Source organism: Alligator mississippiensis, chromosome 3, assembly GCF_030867095.1.
Source record: "Alligator mississippiensis isolate rAllMis1 chromosome 3, rAllMis1, whole genome shotgun sequence".
Taxonomy (NCBI): Eukaryota; Metazoa; Chordata; order Crocodylia; family Alligatoridae; genus Alligator; species Alligator mississippiensis.
The window spans coordinates 108,244,466-108,262,887 of record NC_081826.1 but is presented as its reverse complement, the minus strand read 5'-3'; the positions used below and the strand labels follow the sequence as shown (position 1 = coordinate 108,262,887).

General features: G+C 45.8%; 1 protein-coding gene across 7 annotated transcripts in view; it reads right to left on the bottom strand.

The window, feature by feature from the left end:
- CNDP1 (carnosine dipeptidase 1) overlaps nt 1–18,422 on the bottom strand; it is a 46,889-nt gene that overhangs the window by 18,586 nt on the left and 9,881 nt on the right. For all 7 annotated transcript variants that reach the window (XM_059724280.1, XM_014606661.3, XM_014606662.3 and 4 more), the window contains exon 2: nt 4,910–5,026. In XM_059724280.1, the coding sequence (XP_059580263.1) occupies nt 4,910–5,005 (96 nt within the window). In that variant the 5' untranslated portion in view covers nt 5,006–5,026. The remainder of the gene's footprint in view (nt 1–4,909; nt 5,027–18,422) is intronic.

The window sequence follows — 18,422 nt, the reverse complement described above, 5'->3', positions numbered from 1 at the left end:
GGAGGAGCCAGTGCTAACTGTCTAGAAGAAAGGACTGTGTGCCGCAGAAGGGCAAAAGAGACCCTGTGCTAGAAGAGACCCTGTGCTGCAAACAACATGAGATAAGCACTCTGAACCTTTTGTGTTTGTGCTACCAAAGGCTAAGATTAACCACAGAAAGGGAGTATGTATTTGGCAAGCCTTACGATTGGGAGTGGATGCTCATACTCTTGGTTTACATTTGAACCAGAGGACCAGAGTGTCTATAAGCGGCAGACTGGAGGCCACTGGGGTGCAGCAGGGATGTTGAGTATGGGCAGGAGTCCAAATACATTTAGAGGGAAGATTGTGGCATGTCAGAGGACTGGGTATCTGATGGCAAAGATTGGGGGTGTAACTCCCATGCCTGCAGCATGCTTAGGGCCCAAATGGCCTCGATCCCTCTAGGGGCTAGAGCTAGATTCCCAGGACCTAGGCAGTCTGACCCAGTCAAATTAAAAGGAGCTGAGACCAGGAAGAGCTTGGGTTCAGATAAGGACCTACCCTAAAACCTGCATCCACCTCCTGGGGGCTGCTTCCTTATGAAACTATAATGTCAAATTGTGGCAGGCAAGATAACCTTGAGGAGGAAAGGACCCAGAGAGTCTGGAAGAAAGGGTGAGGAGGTTGGAGCCCAGTGGTGAGCCAGGCTGGGAACCTTGTCACAAACATCCTGGTTGCACAAAGTCAGTTTTTTCAAATTTGCTCCCCATGTCCATGTGTTCAGGGAGAACAGGCTGTGACAGTAAGGAGAAGGGGAAGGGGTTTCCAGGGGATAAAGGTGGGGAGAAGCAGAGAGCAAAAGGACTACTTGACCCTCCAGATTTATTTTCCCTGATGTAGCAGTGGGAAGGGAACAAATTCAAAGCAAACTTCCAATAATTCGATTCTATACCTGGAATATTATAACAAAATTGAAAATATTTCAACATATATAATCTAATTATTGGGGGGTCATCTTCTAATCAGGGTCACCTTCTATTCAAGTAAACATGGTATTTAATGTCCCCAGTACACATCATGAGAGTGCACACAGCATTTATTTAAGTAGATTCCTTAAAGATAGGGGGTTTTGAGAGGTTTTTTTTTCCCCAGGGTCCTTCCATCTTTCATCTAGCAGCTAGGCAACCTGTTACTGTGGAATATAAAACCAAGTCTAAGAGGATGTAAAAAGAGATCTAATCAATATTAAAGATGAGCATGCAAGTTCAGTTTGCATCAGGTAACTGAATTTTGCCAGAATTGTCTAAACAGTTCTCATCTATGTTTGGAAATGCCCACTGTTATGGGGAATGACATAAGTGCTCTTGACTTAATTCCCACAGAAATGAGTTTTTGCAAACCAAGATGTATTATTTCATAGACATTAGGGCTGGAAGCGACCTCGGAAGATCGTCAAGTCCAGCCTCCTACCCCAGGGGCAGGAAGTCAGCTGGGGTCAAAGGATCCCAGCAAGATAAACATCCAATTGACTCTTAAAGGAGTCCAGAGTAGGTGCTTGCACCACCTCTGGCAGCAGTCTGCTCCAGGCCTTGGGGGCTCGGACAGTAAGTTCTTCTTTATGTCCAGCCTGAAAAGGTCTTGGAGGAGTTTGTGACCACTTGACCTTGTCATCCCATGGGGCGCTCTGATGAACAGGACTTCCCCCAGATCCTGATGTACACCCCTTATATACTTATAGGCAGCCACCAGGTCCTCCCTGAGCCTATACTTTTCCAGGCTGAAGAGTCCCTTGGCTCTCAGCCTCTCATCATAAGGCCTGTTTTCCTGACCTCTGATCATGCGTGTGGCTCTCCTCTGGACTCTCTCAAGCTTCTCCACATCCTTTTTAAATTGTGGAGCCAAGAATTGGATGCAGTACTCCAGCTGCAGCCTCACCAAGGCAGAGTACAGCAGGAGGATAACATCCTGGGATTTGCTAGAGAAGTATCTATGGATGTAAGCCAGAGCTTTGCTTGCTTTGCTGGCTGCAGCATCACATTTGAGGCTCATATTCACCTTGTGGTCAATCATGACCACCAAGTGGTGCTAGCAAGCGTAGCACTTGGTGCTAGCAAGCGTAGCACTGCCGAGCCTATAAGCATGCTGCAGGTTTTTCTTCCCAAGGTGGAGTACCTTGCATTTTTCAGTGTTGAAGGCCATCATGTTTTCATCCACCCATTTTCTGAGCCTGTCAAGGTCGTTCTGGATCACCATCCTGTCCTCGGTTGTGGACACTTTATCCCAAAGTTTGGTGTCATCAGAGAACTTGGCCAGTCCACTTCTGACATCGATGTCCACATCATTAATGAAGATGTTGAAAAGAATAGGTCCAAGGACAGAGCCGTGGGGGACCCCATGGGTCACGGCGAGCCACAGTGATCAATTTCCATCAACTACCACTCTCTGGGTCCAACATCAGAGCCAATTCCCCAGCCAGAGGACTGTGATGTAGCCAAGGCTGTGGTTGGCCAGTTTTTCTAGGAGATGATCATGGGATACCAGATCGAAAGCTTTTTAAAAATCAAGATATATGATGTCAGTCTCTTCTCTGTTGTCCAGGTGATACATCACCTGGTCGTAGAAGGAGATGAGATTGGTCAGGCAAAACCTACCAGCAATGAACCCGTGTTGGCTATCCCTCAGGAAGTTGTCTTCAGCAAGTTTTTCAAGAATGGTCTCTTTGATGATTTTGTTCCAAGATCTTCCCCAGGATAGAGGTCAGGCTGATAGACCTGTAGTTCCCCAGATCTACTTTCCTCCCTTTCTTGAAGATTGGCACCACATTGGCCTTCTTCCAATCTTTGGGCACTTCACCTGAGCACCACAAGTTCTCGAAGATCTGTGCCAGTGGCAGAGCTATGATGCTTGCTAGCTCCTTAATAGCCTGGGGTGTAAGTTGTCTGGGACAGTTGACTTGAAGGTGTCCAGCCTCTCAAGGCATTCCTTCACATGGTCAGCATTGATGAAGGGTAACAATTCTCCCTTGCCCTGGCTATCCTGTACCATATTGAGCAGAGCCATCCCTTGCGGCTGGTGAAAGACCAATGCAAAATACCTGTTAAGCAGCTTGGCTTTTTCCTGGGCGTCGGTTGTCAGTTGACCCATATGGTTAAGCAGTCCAATGTTACCCATGCTTTTCCTCTCGCTCCCAACATATCTAAAAAAGGACTTTTTATTGTCCTTGATACGTGTAGCTAGTTGGAGTTCAGTCGCAGCCTTGGCTTTCCTGGTTCTCTCCCTACAGGTCCAGACCAGTGCAGAGTACTCCTCCTTTGGTAAAGATCCATCCTTCCTTCCTTTGTAGGTCTTTCTTTTTAGATGCAGGAGGTCCTCTAGTTCCCTGCAGAGCTGAGGGAGCTGCTGTGCCCTTTTGTTGCCTTTCCTCCGAGATGGGATAGACACTGCATGAGCTTCCAGGATCACTCCCTTGAGGAGCAACCACTCATCCTGAGCTGCCCTCCCCTTTGGGTTGAGGTCTCTTAGGGCCTCACCAACAAGCCTCCTGAGCTTGTCAAAGTCAGCTTTTCTGAAGTTGAGGATTTCTACATTGCTGACTGACTTGCCAGCTTTATGGTGGATGGTGAAGGTGCTCAGCTCATGGTTGTTGTCTCCCAGTTTCCCTTCGATTGTTAGGTCACTTAAAGTCATCCCCCATTGCCAGTACCAGGTCAAGAAATGCTTTGCCTCTCATCAGTCCATAGACTTCTTAAGTCAAATAGAGCTCATCCACACATAAGGAACCTTTGCGGCCATTCAGATGTGGCTGAGTGCTCTTCCCATGAGATGTCAGGGTAGTTGAAATCTCCCATGACAACCATGGACCAGGAGCATGCAGCCTCAGCTAGTTCCCTGGTGAATTCCTGGTCAAGCTCTTGATCTTGGCTAGGAGGTCTGTAGTAGACTCCCACCATTGTGTCCCCTGTGCCTTGCTTGCCACGGATTTTGATCCAGAGAGTCTCCAAATATACCCCCTGGGTGCCAATGCTGGCTTGCAGGGATGCATAGCTTTCCTTGACATAGAAAGCTACCCCCCGCCCCTTTTTTCACATGATCTCTCCTGTACAGGGTATAGCCATCTATACCTGTGGCCCAGTCATAGGTGGAGTCTCACCAGGTCTCTGTTATCCCTATGAGATCGTAATCCTTTTTGTTTAGTAGGAGGACCAGTTCCTCCTGTTTGCTCCCCAAGCTCCTGGCATTGGTGTACAGGCACATAAATGTCCCATTGGGGGCCCTTTCCTTTCCTACAGATCGCTCTGGGACTGGGGTAGGGGTGGGTTCCCTTGAGTGCCTTAGGCTGCTGGGTTTACAAAAGCTGCCCAGTGGGCTTGCAATGGCAGTTCCTGACCATTTCCTCAAGTTCTTCCCTTTACTCAAATTGATCCTTAGTTCTTTTAAAAATACTGGTCCTGGAAAGGGTAAATAATTCACAACCCAATAGAACAAGTTGCACACTTAAGAGAAATTAAATGAAACTTCACAGGCTGAGGAAAAATAATTCTCATCCAACAAACTCCAGCCCAAGCACAAGTGGCACATGTGCTTGGTAAGGTAGTGAAGTTGGATTGTCTGTGGTCTGCTGTTCCCCTTGATATATGGTTCTGGCTCAGTGAAATCTTATTGTGCTGACCTAGGTTTTGCAGCCCATCCAGATTTCCCTGTCTCATGGTACTTTGTACCACAGATCTCTGTAGTGTGGGAACATTAAGCACAGACTTTCCCTTGCTTAGATCCCCTGCACAGTGAAATGTGGCATTTCCAATATGTTTGAAACCTTCTGGAATCATGAAAGCCTGCTCTGTATTTCCCTTTCTAACATAAAACAAGGACATAGCCTGAGGAACATGTATTATTAGTCTTTCCAATTCAGTTTTACGTTACAGCTGTTTTACAACATTACATCTCTTACCTCAATAAATTCATTTTGATGATCATCAATATACTGAAATATCTGTGTCTCCAAGCTCGAGGAAGTTGAGGACACTCTTGGCTCAAAGAGTAGCATTAGGGCAGCAACGAACAATATCTGTAAGACAAAGTTCAATGTACTAAAAGCACTCCTAAGCACATGTACTACACAGTTCTCCACTGAACTGGCAGCCACAAATAACTGTGGTGCAATGGGCAAGTCAGTTGGTTTTAAAGTCCTATGACACTAGAAGAAAGCATTTCTTTCATTTTAGCACATACAACATACATGAGAATCAGTCACATTGCAGGGGGAAAAAACCCAAAAACAACAATGGGTTTATGGGTTTTGCACTTTCTGAATTAGGAGTAATTCTGAGGACTAGTTCTAAAGGTCAACTTTTTATAAAGAGACATCCATTGCTTCATGCTAAACTGTGAAGCAATCTCAATCTGTATGTTCTGCCAAAATACAAGAAAAAAAACTACAAACACAAATACAAGTTGCCCAAGGGGATCAGCCTTCTACTTCTTTCCAAAAAGAAAAAAACCGAACTGGGTCTATAATGTACATTCTGTATTTTACATGCAATTTGTTTAAGGGATAACGTTCCTGATGGAGAAGTATATGAAGCAATAAATAGCTTTTGTGGATGATTAAACACTGGGGCAAAGCTGAGACATTTGATAACTGCAAAAGTCATTTATTGCTCGTATACTCCGACTGTCACGAACATTATTTCTTGACAAGATGAAAGAAGATTTAACAAACCACAGCATTTTAAAAAATATTTTTCTTCAGGGTTTGACAGTTCTCCTGCTGCTTCCTCAGAGTTTCTGCTGTTGTGTCTTTGGGAGTTAGGTTGGTAGGGCTCGGAGGGTGAGGCTAAAATCAACAAACTTGTCAGTTTGTTTGGAGCAAGGCCAGGGAAGGTGGGGAAAGAAGATGCTGGGGTTAGCAAGAATGAACCACGTTGCCAAAAATGTTTACTTAAGTGGTGAATGCAACATATACAGCAGCACACCCTGTAATTTTTTTAAGTTTGGTTTCTGTACAGGGAACTCAAAGATGCATTCCTGAAAGTTTAGCAAATGGCTATAAAAACAGTTTCAGCAATGCTTGAAAGTGAAGCAAGATGTAGCAGGACAATATTACAAAGAAGAGGAGACAAAGGAAGGAGAAGAAAGAATTAAAAGAAGGACTGCGTGGTAACATAGGTAGGTATCTGTTGGACAGCTTGATAGTTCCAAATCTCTTTTTTTTCTAAAAACACAGATTAAAATTGTGCAAACCCAAATGTTATACAAGCTTACAAACTTTCAGTCAAGGTTTTTATTGGCAGAAGAGAGGAGGCAAGAGAATGTGAGATAAAAGAGGAAAAATAAAGACGAGCCAAGTTTTGAAGGCTTTTGGAGTTGACCAGAAGCCTCTTAAAAACTGGAATCTAGTAAAAGACTTAAGAGGGTACGGTATGGCTAGAGCAATGGCCAGAGATGACAGCCATCTCTGCTATGATTGGGTTTAAGCAGACAGGCTTGATAGCCAAAAAAAACAAAAACAAAATCATTTTTTTTTCAGATGTAGTCAGACTTCTAGGTCTGCTCAGGGTTTTCATATGCGCAATATGTCTAGAATTTAATTAATCTGCAGAGATTGGAGATTTAATGCCTAAAGTCAAACTTTAGCCAACGAGTTTCCCTGATCTCAAAACCAGGAAATTCAAACTATCCTGGCAGCTTCTACATATTTTCAAATCCTCCATGGAAATGGCAGAAACTATTTTTCATGGATAGCAAACTGCGACTTGTCATAAGAGTGCAATGTGCTGAATGTAGGTCTGTTGGGCTGTCAAGGCAAGTGGAGTGCAATCATTTCAGATGGATAGCAAGCTCTAGACACCACTATTTTTTCAGTAGTTTAGTGAAGACTAGATCTTAGATAGTCATTTGGAATTCACATATACAGTCTAAGCTACTTAAGATGCTTGTGTGTAATCAGGCAGCCTTATAAATTACACAAATGAAACTAGCCATTTGCCAAATCCTTTTGATTTCAATATTAAGAGGCACTGTTTAAAACCCATGTATGTATCCTTGCTGGTCCCTGCAAGAATAGCCTGCACTCAGCCCTTGCTGCCTGCTGTCACCTACCTTACTCAGAGTCTGTCACAGCCTCTACTCAACTGCTCGCACCTCATTAAGGCTCTTTACCATGATTCTCGGATCAGTTTGGCTTTAATAATAGCCTTGAAACTAGCAGGGCCTAGTAGTCCCAACAACGACAAATAATAACACAGCACTGAGATCTGCTGAGACAAACTGAAATAATTAGCTGTCCACCACGTAAGCTGCATAACTGCCAGGTGAACTCTCCATCCGCAGCTTAAAACTGAATCAACAAGTTCGGGGAGCTAGCTTGGTGATCTAGAATCAGGATGGGAATTCTGGCTGTATTGAATAAGGGTACAGACTAGGGCTGTGCAAAACAGCATCGTTGTTTTGACCAGTGTTTCGACGGAACAGCGTTTCGTTTCAAATTTTGTTTCGATTCGAAACTGCTGTTCCGTTCCGTTCCATTAAAACGGTTTTGCCGTTTTGATGTTTTGCCCATAGGCTATAATAGGGAAGCTTGAAACAGCCCATAACTTTGTCATTTCTGGCCTTATTTTGATGAAACTTGCAGGAATGGTAGCTCCTTCTGAGGGCATGAAGCTTGCCATGTTTCAAGGAGATAGGTGCAGGGGTTTCAGGGAAACTGAACCTCAAAGTCTTGAAAGCAAAAAAAACCTCATGTCATGTTTGTGTGTTAAGCCACAGCAAGGTCAAAACTGCAGCGATGTGTCACAACCCAATTAAATTGTGCCCATGCCACTTAGCAAGAGATACCATTCAAATCATCTTCATTTTGACGGTTAAGGGTTAAAAAACTTCCATGCCAAAAATTCCTTGAAACAAAACGCGGGCGGAGGACTATAGATAATTGGTCAGTGGGAATAAAATGCGAGGGGAAAATATATATAATTGGTTAAAAAATTAAGCATAAGCTCCTCACACGTAGCACACACATAACAGGTAGAGAAACCTAACCCACTACCTTGTAACTTGAGGAGACAAAGAGCTGCCACCTGCCGAAAAATTAAAGATTCCACATAACGGTTCACGATTGGGTATCTCTGTCAAACACCTCTGCTTATAAATAGTTTAACGGTTTCCACCCAAGGCGGAGAACTCTGGGGATAGCAAAGGAAACACCTGTGCTCATCACCAGAGAGTTGGGAACTTGATCAATTCCCAATCAATCATCCCCACCACCGTAAATATTGGCGTAGAAGTCTTGCAAGCCCGACCGTTCATTCCGGCGCCTCGTCCGTCATTGCCTAGCTGTAACCTGTATGTGTGCGTGTACTCGACCTTGTAACCGAAGCTGTAACGGAACAAAGGCTCTCACCTGCGTCGTCATCATTATCTAGGTGATGTAAGTAAACAAACTCCTGTAACCAACACACATCTGTGCCTGGTTAATTCCACTCCATCCATCAATTGTGCCTGGTTAATTCCACTCACTCCATCCCGCCTGCCGAGTTCAAAATCTAAACACTCTGGTGTGAGTCAGACGGCTGCCAGCGGCTGTTCCGATTCACGACAGGATGCTAGCCCCTGCTGAGGCAATGAAGCCTGCCAAGTTTCAAGGAGATAAGTGCAGGGGGTTGGGGGAAACTGCACCTCAAGTTGTGGACAAGCAAAACTCATGACATGGGTGACACTGTGTGTGTGTTAAGGTGCAGCACGGTGAAAACTGCATGCCTGCTAGCTCCTGCTGAGGCCACAAAGCCTGCCAGCTGTCAAGGAGATCGGTGCAGGGCCTCTGGGGCCCTGCACCTCTGGCTGCTGACAGGCAAAACTCATGACATGGGTGGGTGACAGTGTGTGTGTTAAGGTGTGCCCTCACTCAAACAATGCTGTCTTTTATACAGTTTTTCCATCCCTCCCCCAGAGCACTGGGATTGGAAGAGACCTTAGGAAAGGATGACAGTCACTGGCCAGCTACACAGTCATTAATGAGAGCACTCCTTCCCGCCACTTCCCCCTCCCTCTCCTTACTTTAGTCTGTTTCCCTGCAGGCAAGCCCAGCCTGAGCTTCAAAACTTGAAACATTTTGAAATTTTCGAAATGTTTCAACTTGCTTCATTTCGTTTCGAGGCTGTTTTGAAGCTCTCTGTTTTGTTCTGACTTTGCTGTTTCGAGCTTGAAACAAGTCAAAACAGCGTTGAAACGAAACTGCCGGCAAAATTTCGCACAGCCCTAGTATAGACTATACCTAAATTTATAAGATAGGGTGGCATTACCAAGTGTAATATTCAAATAGAAGATTATAACATATTATAACACTTAAAACATTGGCATTTGAGACATTAGAGTAATGCAAACAACTGGAACGGGGTGTCTGAGAAATAGATTTAAGCAAGGTAACAACAAAGGATGTATTTTGTTTAGAATGAGGTAGGGTCATGTTGCATAATAGGCATTGGATTGTTATTGGAAAGCGGGGGAAAAGAAAGCATAAAGCAGGGTAAGGGAAGGTATGCTCCAGGAAATTTTTGCACATTATTCAAGGGAGAACCAGAGATAGAACAAGCCAAAAAGAAAAAAAAAAAATACATATTAGGGATTTTATAGTGTAGATTTACCTCAAGTGCCAATTAGAGGAGTAATTTCTTCTAGTTAGAAATGCAAAACTCTAGAACTCTTGGTTCGGAAATTATCTTTTATTAGACCAACTAAGAAATTGCAGAAAGTTAACTTTTTCTGTATCCTTTTTTTGTGATTTCTTAGTTGGTCTAATAAAAGGTATCATCTCTAAACCAAAAGTTCTAGAGTTTTGCATTTCTTTTTGTCTCAGACCAACACAGCTACCAAATACACCCCTTCTTCTAGTTAATGCATTTTTCTTCAGATAAAGAAAAGCTGAATATTTCTCCCAGCAGGTGGAGCTGGTCAGCCATTCACAGTATATAAAAATTCTATTAATCAGCTCCTGTAACAGAAATCTGGAATAAAAGCAAATGGAGATAGTGGAGAGTTCTTTGAAAGAAGCATTAAAAAATGCCAGGGAAAACCCAAACCCCTCTCAGACAGCTTACTGAGAAGTGAGTGATGGAGGCTATTTAGTTAATAGTTTGGGGTATTTTGAACTTTGGGACAAAACATTCACAAAGTGGGATATAACAACAGACAGTTCTGCAATTAGAGAGTAGGGTGTGGGGAGAGGGGAGAAGCTAGGGCAGCAGCCCCAGGAAAAAATAACTGCTACCACAGCTGCCAGCTGGCCACACCACTGGTGCTGCCAGCAGTGTGGCAGCTGGCACTACTCCTTGTGCTGTTACTGCCCAGGGCATGGAGCTGCCCTATTATGCCTCTGAACAGGAGTGGTGCAAGAGGTGGCCCTAGTCTGAAAGTCCAAATCTGAACCTCTCTCTCAAGCCCTGGGTATGAAAAGTTCAAAAGACATCCATGGCTGACATCTGTCTCAGAGTGCAAGCCCCACACTCTGAGGCAAAAGTACTTTTGAAACTGGAAATACTATTCAAGATTTGGGGGAGGGTGTGGGGGCAGTTTCTTAAAATGGAAGGGATTAAAATCAGACCCACAGAAAACACTGAGAAGGAGGATGTTTCTTTCTGGAAGGGCTGTGGCTGAACGAAGAAACAGTCACCATTTATTTTGGAATATAAGGAGAGAGCCTAAGAGAGGCTTTGGCTATAGATGAGATTTTCTGTCAGATACGAAGTCACTATAATCAATGTCAAAAAAGTTTGAAAGCTAGAGTTCAGTTTCAGGTGTCCTGAATAGGAAATGAAAATTACCTTGTAGTCATTTCGTTCTTTATGGTACTATAGATGCAACCCAAAACTTGATCTTTATTTTTAAAGGCTTATTTTTTTGGTTATTATTTATTTCAGTCACCCAATTCTTATCCGCAGAGGGAAGATGTTGTAATTCATGAAATTCACGACCAAGGCTCCCAGGTCCATGACCAACACCACTGCCACAGTACAAAAAAATAATAATATTTTCTTTACACCTTGTATCCAGTGATCTCAGAGTATTTTTCTACTGTTAACTAAGCCAATCCCACAACTGGAAGGGATAGTAATAGTTATGTTTTTACAGATGAGAAAGTGAGATACAACACTTGCTACTTGACTAGGGTCATTTTGGCAAGAGTGGCAGGAATAGAACCTAATTCTCTGACCAGAATGAGCCTTAGGGGTGGGCAACGTGGGTGGCCACCCAGACTCCATGGTCAGGGAGGCACCATGTGCACACACACGTGCACATATACACAAAGCAGAGCCCAGCCCCCCCCCCCCCAGTCAGCAGTACTGCTGCAGGCAGAGGCAGGTGGGCAGGGGTGCGGGGTGCAGTATGGCAGGGAGGCAGAACTGCCCACTCAGCCCAGTCCGCCTCACCTGCTCCTCAGGAGGAGCTAAGCTGGGCTGAATGGGCAGCTCTGCCTCCATGCCAGATTGCATACCATGCTCCTGCCCACCTGCCTCTGCCTGCAGCTGTGCTGCCGAGTTGAGGGAAGGGGCTGGGCACCATTTTCCTTCAGGCCAGCTCTACTTCTGACACCTATTCATTTGGGACCACATTGCCTTTAAGTTTTCTGCTATTTCCTGAACAGAACTGAGATCTTCTGTTCTGGCCCCCACTCTTTCCTATAGTTTAGTTTTCTTTTTTTTTCCATGCTCAGTAACATCCACTTGTGAGTTTCTGCAACACCAGCTTTATCCTTGCCCCCTCCAAGATGCGTGTCACAGCCATGTCTGTTTTAGAGAAGATTTTCTAGTATTCTGGACCTTCTTAAGAGTGTTGGAGGCACTGGGTGCATGCTGTTTGGGCCCTCTGTGCATTTATTCGCATCACAATTACAGCAGTGACTGTGCATGAGCATGCATGGAACCATATTTGGCACTTGGCTAACTGCATATATAGATTTGGGTGTAGGTATGTGTGCTCATGAAGAGAACCAAAACTTTTGGTGGTCCTGAAATTCACACTCTCTTCACGGGCACATGTTGCATATGCCTCATTCAGTGTTCTTGGGGCTTTGTCCCTGTAAGCCTGTGTGTTAAGATGGCACTGCTAGCGTATTATACCCCTAAAACTCAGAGTGCAGACTCAACCTTTACTGCCAAGTGTGCTTTTGCCAGTATAACTTTATATGGCATTGGAAGTAGGGGGGAATGAAATAAACTGCAAGAATAAAAACAATCTACAGGAGTATTTTTGCCATCATACAAATGGTGCACATATGCACGCATGCACTACCCTCTCATCAAAAATAACAACCTTAGAAAAAGTTTGACTTACATGTTGCCACAATACTGCATCAACTCTCTTAAGCATAAAAAAGGTTCTTCAAAATATTCATTCAGTGGCACAAAAGGCCTACCATGCCCACTCACAATATATTTCATTCCTTAATTTCCATTAACCTATTTTTTTTCTTCACTTCAGTAGCACGTCAGCATCTATTTTAACTACTTAGGGCTTGCATCCTTTATTTCTGACACCATAATAATGATAAAACATGGTACTTACATGGTGTTTTAGAGCACAGCACTTTACAAGCAATTGCCAAATAGTACTGAAAAGTACTTATTCTTATTATTGTTATTACTGCTAATATAAGCAACCATTATGATGCTTTTATTATTTAGTGCAAAACCCTGTTCCCATTCAGTGGTGTTTTACCATTCATAAAAACAGCCAGTAATTTCCACTTACTTTCCCCTACAGCCCAGTTTCAACATCTTTTGTTTACCTTTAACTGATCTAGACAAATTAGAGGATTATTTACTGGGTATATAGTGTTTTAAAAATATATAAGCACCTGTGATTAAGTACCATTTAAAGTGAAAAATGTCCCAATTTATAATGCAAGGATTAAAGACTCTTATTTCTGAACAGCAAAACCTTGATTATTCTAATTCAGTGAAAAATGTCTTTACTGTATCATTAAAGATACTGCTTAATGTCCTAGAGGTAAGCAGTCATCCATCAGTTTCTTGCAGGAACATTGTTCTGTATAGTTAAGACCAAATCCCTTGCTTTTATCTCAGGGATTCAGCTGTAACTGATGGAAATTTTTCAATTAAATGATTTGTTTGAAAAAATAGCAGAGTTTTTATGCTAAAATGTTTCACTTTGTTTGTTTTTTTTTAGTGGAATCTGAAAATTAAAATAAATATTCTCCATATTCAGTTGTAAACTTTTTCTCTGTCTTCCTCTTACAACTACTGCCAGCGATATATTGGGCAACTGAGGGCAAAAAAGAGAGGGAGGAAAGAGGGATCTAACAACTAAAACTCTGTATACTTTTTAAAGGAAAAGACCTGGGGGAAAAAATCACTCTCTTTTGAAACCTGCTAAACAATATATTGAAAACCCTTTGTAAAAAGTCTTTAATATTTTTCAGTCTCCAGAGCCCAGACTTTGGGACTGTAGCTATCTAGATCAGATCAGGCCTGGCACAAATTGGCAGTAGCATAATTGAGAGGTGTTTATGATTGGGGCTGCAGCCCTGTATGCCACCTTTTTTGGTGGAAGGGCGCAGTGGAAGGCAGGCACATTGATAGGTGCCACTGCAACAGCAGCTGACCACACCACAGCCATTGGCACTGTGGTAGCTGGCACTGCCCCATGGGGCACAACAAACTGTGATGCTTCTGTAGATTGGTGCACACTGCTGCTTTTGGATGAATCTTATTTTCTGTGTTATTCATACATTCAATTGTGTGCATGTGTGTGTATACGTGTGTAAACAAGGATTGCAACCTTGTTGTGGTGGAGAGGCTTGCATGTTCCAATGACCCCAAAAGTGATGCCATCTGGGGTAGTGATGCTTATGCTGCTACCCCATGGTGGTAAGGTTGAGGGAGAGGTTCCAGACTGAGGACTTCTTGAATTGTTCTCTACAGTGGAGCAGGTGAAGGAAGGCTGTGGCCCCAGTGGCTGTGAAGGTGGAAGACGACCACAATGGGGAAGTGGGCCCCAGTCATCGTGGTTCGCTATGCCACTGAACCTGGCCACCAACTGCCAAGATCGTGTGGACCTAACTGTGCACTAGGGTTCCCATGTTAAACATGCCATGTGCAGGCTTCCATCAGGTCCAAAAGCCCTGTGGTGGAGGACTGGTGATGGGGACAGAGCTGTGAGTGTGGAGCTGATACCTGGGGGCCCCCAGCCAAGAATCTGCACACAGGTAGTGGATGAGCAATGGTTGTTAGGCACCTGTGTTGGGACAGGGGTGTCCTTTGGCAGCTGTATCTGCGACTGAGCAGCCCTTTTTAGGATACCCTCTGCTTACCCTGATGGGGAGGGGGCTAGAAAACGTGCCCCAAAAATAGGCTGTCCTATCTTTCCTTGCTGGGAAACTGCACCCAGCAGGATCACCATTCCTGTGGTCGAAATAAGAAAAAAAACTAAACTTCAGAACCTAGAATGTGAGAAGGCTTATCAATAACCCAAAGAGCGATCGCCCAGAAAGACGAACTGCCATTGTGGCTTGGGAGTTAGTGAGGCATAACATCAACATCGCTGCTCTCAGCAAAATGTGGCTCACCAGGGAGGGACAGCTGACGGAGGTCAGCAAAGGGTACACTTTCTTCTGGAAAGGAAAACTAGACCACAACCCCTGTATCTATAGAGTTGGTTTTGCCATCAGGAACAAAGATCAATGATGAGCTCTTTGAACTCCCTTCTGTCAATGAAAGGCTGATGACCCTTCACCTGCACCTCAGCCAAAACCAATGCACCACTGTCATCATCAGCGCATATGCTCTGACTCTGGATTCCAATGAGGAAGTGAAGGAAAGGTTCTACTCCGATCTCGACAATGACCTTGCTTCCATCCCCAGAAATGACGAGGTCATTGTCCTGGGCAATTTCAATGCCCAGGTTGGACGTGACCATGAAATCTGGAGCAGAACTATCAGCAAGAATGGTGTGGGGAAGGCCAATGCCAATGGTATCCTGCTCCTGACCAAATGCGCCCAACACAGCCTGATTGTGATGAATACTGTCTTCCGTCAGAAAGACCGGCTCAAGATCATGTGGAGACATCCGAGGTCGGAGCACTGGCACTTCTTGGACTACATCATCTTCTGAGGTAGAGAACTGAGGGATGTACTCATCGCGAGGGCCCTGAAGGGATCTGAAGACTGCTGGATGGACCACTGATTTGTGCATTTGGTGATGAACATCTGCCTGGCACCAAGACACTGGAAGACCCAGAAGGCCACCTGGAGATGACTGAACATTGCAGCTATGAAGAAACCTGGACAGCGGGAGGAGTTCTAGGCCCAGTTGTATAGTGCACTGGAGCAAGTCCCTACTGCTGATGACATCTTCGTTCAGGCACACTGGGAGCAACTCAAGTCCAGTGTCCAAGATGCCTATGCCCAGACTATTGGATTCGCATCATAAAGGAACTAGGACTGCTTCAGTGCCAATGACACTCAGATTTGCGATCTTTTCGAGTGGAAGCATGCAGCCTTCAATCACCTGACAAAGCCATCCACAAACTCAGTGAAAGATGGCAGTGTACCACCAGCTGAAGGCTGAGGTCCAGAGATGTATCCGTGACATGAAGAACCACTGGTGGGTGGAAAAGGTGTGCGTGATCCAGGGCTACACCCACCAGCAGGACATGTGTAACTTTTTCCAAGATAATCTATGGACCCCGCTCCATTGGACAAAACTCCCTCCCAATCACAGGATGGCTCCTAGGTCCTTAAAGATGGTGATGCCATCTGTCTACATTGGAAGCAGCATTTCGAACTCCTCCTTAACCGGAAGTGTACCGTATTGGAGGAGACCCTCCAAGCCATCCCTTAATGCCCTGTGGTGGATTCCCTGGGCAATCCAACAACTATTGGAGAGCTGAAGTGGGCCATCGAACAGATGAAAACCAACAAAGCCTGCAGGCCAGATGGTATACCTGCAGAGGTCTACCATCCAGCTCACATCATGACTCCACCAGGTTATCCTCTGCCTTTGGGATGAAGAGATCCCTGGGGATCTCAAGAACATGACCATCACAACCATCTACAAGAAGGGGAACAAATCTGACTGTGGGAACTACAGGGGGATTTCCCTCCGGTCCATTTTGGGTAAAATCCTGGCCCGCGCATCCTCCTGAACTACACCTTTGTCCCATCGCTGAGAAGATCCTTCTGGAAACCCAATGCAGCTTCTGACCATCTCAGGGCCCTGTGGACATGGTTCTCATTGCCAGGCAGATCCAAAAAAAACATTGGGAGCAAAATCAAGAACTCTGTTCCTCACCTTCATTGACTTGACCAATGCCTTCAATTCCCTAAATCATGAAGCTCTGTGGACCATCCTCCAATGCCTTGGCTGCCTGCTGAAGTGTGTCACCATGCTGAGACTCCTGCATGACAATATGACTGCCACCGTCCTGAGTGGCAGATCTGAAACCGACATCTTCTGCATCCAGACCGAGGTCAAACAATGTTGTGTGATCGCCCCCACCCTGTTCACCATCTACCCGACTGTCATCATCCACCTCATCCGAGATGATCTACCACAGGGGTGTCCAACCTTTTTGAACGTGGGGCCGGATCACAAACTTTTTATCACCCAGTGGGCCAGTGAGCCGTATTCAAAGACATCACAGGAAGTGGTATCATATCAGGAAGTGATGTCATGTGACCTTTGACACCAATGAAGTTGCGGGGGTTGACATGGTGCTGGTTGACATGCCATGCATGCCCAGGTTGACATGCTGCTGCAGGAGCCGCTTGGCTACAACCGGGTTGACCTGGTGCTGGAGAAGCCACGGAGCCAGGCCAGGGTTAACCTGGGGCCCACCCGGCCTGCCAGTGCCATGCCCGGGTTGACATGGTGCTGCAGGACCCACCTGGGCAGAACTGGATCAGCATCGGCCAGGAAAAGCAGCATGCAGCTGAAGCTGGCTTCCCATGTGCTGCTGGGGACTGGAAGAGGCTAGCCAGGTCTGCACTGGCCAGCAGAAGTGGCGGCAGAGCCATGTGCCACTCAGGACTGACCGGTGCAGCCTCGTCCCATCCCAAGTGGCACACGGCTCTGCCACTGCTTCTGCTGGCTGGTGCAGACCCGGCCAGGCTCCTCTCGTCCCCAGCAGCACATGAGAAGTGGCCCCCTTGGGGCCTCGCGCATGGGCAGCTGGGCCTGGAGAGCTGCAGCGCCTGGGGGGGACTGGCCAGGGAAGCAGGCACTGCCTTGCTGTGGGGCAGGGCAGGGCAGTGGGGCTGGCTTGAAGTGGACAGGTGAGGAGGCAGGCATGGGCCGGCAGTGCCAGCGGTCGCTGCTTGGCCTCGCGGGGGTAAAGCAGCTCTCCTCCCCTCACTGCCGGCTGGGGCCCACGGGTCAGCCCTGCCTGCCTTGCTGCCGCCCCCGCGGCTCCGCGCTGCTGCCCCTGTGGCTCCACACTCCACAGCGGCGGCTTCATGTTGCCGCCCAGATAAAATGGCATGGCAGCCCATGGGCCATATGTTGGACAAGCCTGATCTACTATCTGACATCAGTATCCACTATTGACTGGACAGGAAGCTTTTCAAATCTCTTGCACTCCCAGGCAAAAAATGAAACTCACCACCAAGGACATCCATGACTCAGTTTGTGGATGATTGCTGCGTAGTGGCTCACTCTACACAGGATGTACAAGTGACCCTAGATCTCTTCAATGCATCATGTAAGAGACTTGGCCTGTCTCTGAATGTCATGAAGACAAAGGTTCTCCACTAATCTCCCCCCCGGCCAACTGAACATCCCTTGTGCTATTTACAGAGATGGGGAGGCTCTGGAATATGTGGAGCACTTTCTGTATGTCAGCAGGCACGTCTCTCAACAGGCTACCATCAATGAAGAAGTCCAGCACTGGTTCAACTGCGCCAGTGCCACCTTCTTCAAGCTGCAACACTGTGTCTTTGAAAATAGAGATGTTCAGAAGTCAATGAGGGTCCTGGTTTATATGGTCATTGTGCTGACCACTCTCCTCTACTGCAGTGAAGCCTGGACCAATGCCACATTAAGACCCCTGAGAGCTTTCATCAGCGGTGCTTGTGTCAAATCCTGGAGATCAAAAGGGAGGACCGCTGGACCAGCACAAGCATCCTCCATGAATCTACATTCTCCAGCACTGAAGCCTTGCTCTTGAGAAATCAACTCCAATGGATGAGCCAGTCCATCCGGATGTCCGAGAACCACCTCCTTCTCCAGATTCTTTTCTCCCAGCTCTCCATTGGCAAACACTCAAAGGGCAGCCAAAGAAAATAGTACAAGGACATGCTCAAGGTTGTCATCAAGCACGGAGGCATCAACACCAATGGCTGGGAGGAACAAGATGCTGAATGCTCAGCATGGTGCCACCTGGTCCACCAAGGCGCGTGCCACTTTGATGCCTAACAACTTGATACCCAGGCAGAACGGTGGCATCAGGGGGAAGA